Below are 2,917 nucleotides of genomic sequence, written 5' to 3'. Positions count from 1 at the left end.
ACAAACCTAAAGGGAGAAATAGATAGCAATAGAATAATAGTAGGGAACTTTAATATCCCACTCATATCAATAGATACATCATCTAGACAGAATAGCAATAGGAAATGTCAGCCTTAAACAACTCACTAGATCATATGAACTTAACAGATATGTACAGAACATTCCATCCAAAAGCAACAGAATAAACATTTTTCTCATGTGCATGGAACATTCAGGAGATCATATTTTGGCCTCAAAACAAGTCTTAACAAATTTATGTAGACTGAAATCATATGAAGCATCTTTTCTTATCACTATAATATGAAACTAGAAATCAACTACAAGAAGAAAACTAGAAAATTCACAAATATGTGGGGATTAAACAGCATGCTACTGAATAACCAATGGGTCAATAAAGAAATCAAAAGAGAAATTTAAAATTACCTTGGGACAAATGAAAATGGAAGGACAACATACCAAAGTTCATGGGATGCAGCAAAAGCAGTTCTAAGAGGGAAGTTCACAGCAATAAACACCTACATCAAGAAATAAGAAAGTTCTCTGAACAACCTAACTTTATACCCAAGGAACTAGAAAAAGAAGAACAAATGAAGTCCAAAGTTAGAGGAAGGAAGGAAATAACAAAAATCAGATCAGAAATAAATGAAATACAAGAAGTCCCCTACATACGAACCTGCAAGGTGCAAACTTTCAAAGATGTAAACATGTGTTTGCATGTACAATCATGTAAGTTAGTTTGAGTGTCTGGTGTACATTGTCATGTGTGTTCATCCTCTACAAGTGGTTGTGTTTTTGTGTACTTTACACAGTACTGTAGTACAGTATCTTTATTTTACGCCCAGATGTCCAGAAGCAAGCGTAAATGCAGCAGTGATGTAGCTGGTACTGCTAAGAAGCGCCAAGCAATAACAATTGAAAGAAAAGTGAATATAACTGAGAGAGTGGAGCAAGGTGAAAAGATGGTAGACATCGCTTGTTCTTATAAAGTGAATCTTTCAACCATTGGCACGATTCTAAAGAACAAGGACAAAGATCATGGAACATGTGAAGTCTCCTGTGCCAATGATGTAGACAATAATATTGAAGAAGCCTGGAAAAGTGATGGAGGAGATGGAGAAATTTCTCAGGTTTTGGATCAGGATGAGGATCAGCATCAGCATCAAGACCTGCTCAGCTTAATGCTGACTCAAGAGAAAGCTAAAAGGCTTTATGAAGACTTAAATAAGAAACATGGCGAAAAATCAGAGGGCGCATCTTTTAATGCCATCCGTGGCTGGTTTCATTGGTTCCAGGCTAGAGCCAACCTTCACAACGTAAAAGTAAGTGGCGAGGCAGTGAGTGCAGATACAGTAGCTGCCTGGGAATTTCGTGAAACACTTTGAGAAATTATTGATGAAGGCACGTATTTACCCGAGCAGGTTTTTACTGTGGATGAGACAGGACTGTACTGGAGGAGGATGCCAGACCAAAGTTATATCAGTAAGGAGGAGAACTTGATGCCAGCCTATAAAGCAGCAAAGGATAGGCTAACTCTGTAGTTTGGTGGCAATGCTTCCGGCGATATGAAGCTGAAGCCTCAGTTTATCATTCAGAGAACCCAAGAGCCCTTAGAAACATAGTCAAGAGCTCTTTTCCTGAAAGTAACCCCAAAGCCTGGGTTACACAGGCCATTTTCCAGGACTGTTTTTTCCACCACTTTATCCCGGAGGTAGAGAAATATTGCTTGGAGAGGGACATCCCATTCAACATTCTTTTGCTGTTCGACAGTACTCCAGGCCACCCCCATTCATGGACGACTTTCATCCCAACACCAAAATGGTGCATCTGTCACCAAAACTACATCGCTCATGCAACCTATGGACTAGGGAGTTATAGCGACTTTGAAGAAATATTATTTTTTTAACATCTTTATTGGAGTATAATTGCTTCACAATGGTGTGTTAGTTTCTGCTCTATGACAAAGTGAATCAGATATATGTGTCTAAATATCCCCATATCTCCTACCTCTTGTGTCACCCTCCCACCCTCCCTATCCCATCCCTCTAGGTGGTCACAAAGCACCGAGCTGACCTCTGTGCTATGAGGCTGCTTCCCACTAGCTATCTATTTTACATTTGATACTGTATATATGTCCATGACACTCTCTCACTTCGTCCCAGCTTACCCTTCCCCCTCCCCATGTTCTTAAGTTCACTCTCTACGTCTGCATCTTTATTCCTGTCCTGCCCCTAGGCTCTTCAGAACAATTTTTTTTCTTTTTTAAGATTCCATATATATGTGTTCGCATTCGGTATTTGTTTTTCTCTTTCTGACTTACTTCACTCTGTATGACAGACTCTAGGTCCATCCACCTTACTACAAATAATTCAATTTCGTTTCATTTTATGGCTTAGTAATATTCCATTGTATATATGTGCCACGTCTTCTTTATCCATTCATCTGTCGATGGACACTTAGGTTTCTTCCATGTACTGGCTAGTGTAAATAGGACTGCAGTGAATGTTGTGGTACATGACTGTTATTGAATTATGGTTTCCTCAGGGTATATGCCCAGTAGTGGGATTGCTGGGTCGTATGGTAGTTCTAGTTTTAGTTTTTTAAGGAACCTCCATACTATTCTCCATAGTGGCTTTATCAATTTACATTCCCACCAACAGTGCAAGAGGGTTCCCTTTTCTACACACCCTCTCCAGCATTTTTTGTTTGTAGATTTTTTGATGATGGCCATTCTGACTGGTGTGAGGTGATACCTCATTGTAGTTTTCATTTGCATTTCTCTAATGATTAGTGACATTGAGCATCCTTTCATGTGTTTATTGGCAATCTGTATATCTTCTTTGGAGAAATGTCTATTTAGGTCTTCTGCCCATTTTGGGGTTGGGTTGCTTGTTTTTTCGATAGTGAGCTGCATGAGCTG

General features: G+C 39.4%; 1 protein-coding gene across 1 annotated transcript; it reads left to right on the top strand.

Moving 5' to 3' along the window:
- The first annotated feature begins 842 nt into the window (after positions 1–842).
- Positions 843–1,382, top strand: LOC138842909 (putative CENPB DNA-binding domain-containing protein 1). Its single transcript, XM_070046840.1, has one exon. The coding sequence runs from the start codon at positions 843–845 to the stop codon at positions 1,380–1,382; it is 540 nt and encodes a 179-aa protein (XP_069902941.1).
- Positions 1,383–2,917: the final 1,535 nt, after the last annotated feature.

Source organism: Globicephala melas, chromosome 12 (genome assembly GCF_963455315.2).
Source record: "Globicephala melas chromosome 12, mGloMel1.2, whole genome shotgun sequence".
In the NCBI taxonomy this organism is placed as follows: domain Eukaryota; kingdom Metazoa; phylum Chordata; class Mammalia; order Artiodactyla; family Delphinidae; genus Globicephala; species Globicephala melas.
This window is presented reverse-complemented; position numbering and strand designations above follow the sequence as displayed.

What these genes read in the sequence shown, in the direction of transcription:
- LOC138842909 (XM_070046840.1), top strand. Translation starts at nt 843, where the DNA reads ATGTCCAGAAGCAAGCGTAAATGCAGCAGTGATGTAGCTGGTACTGCT.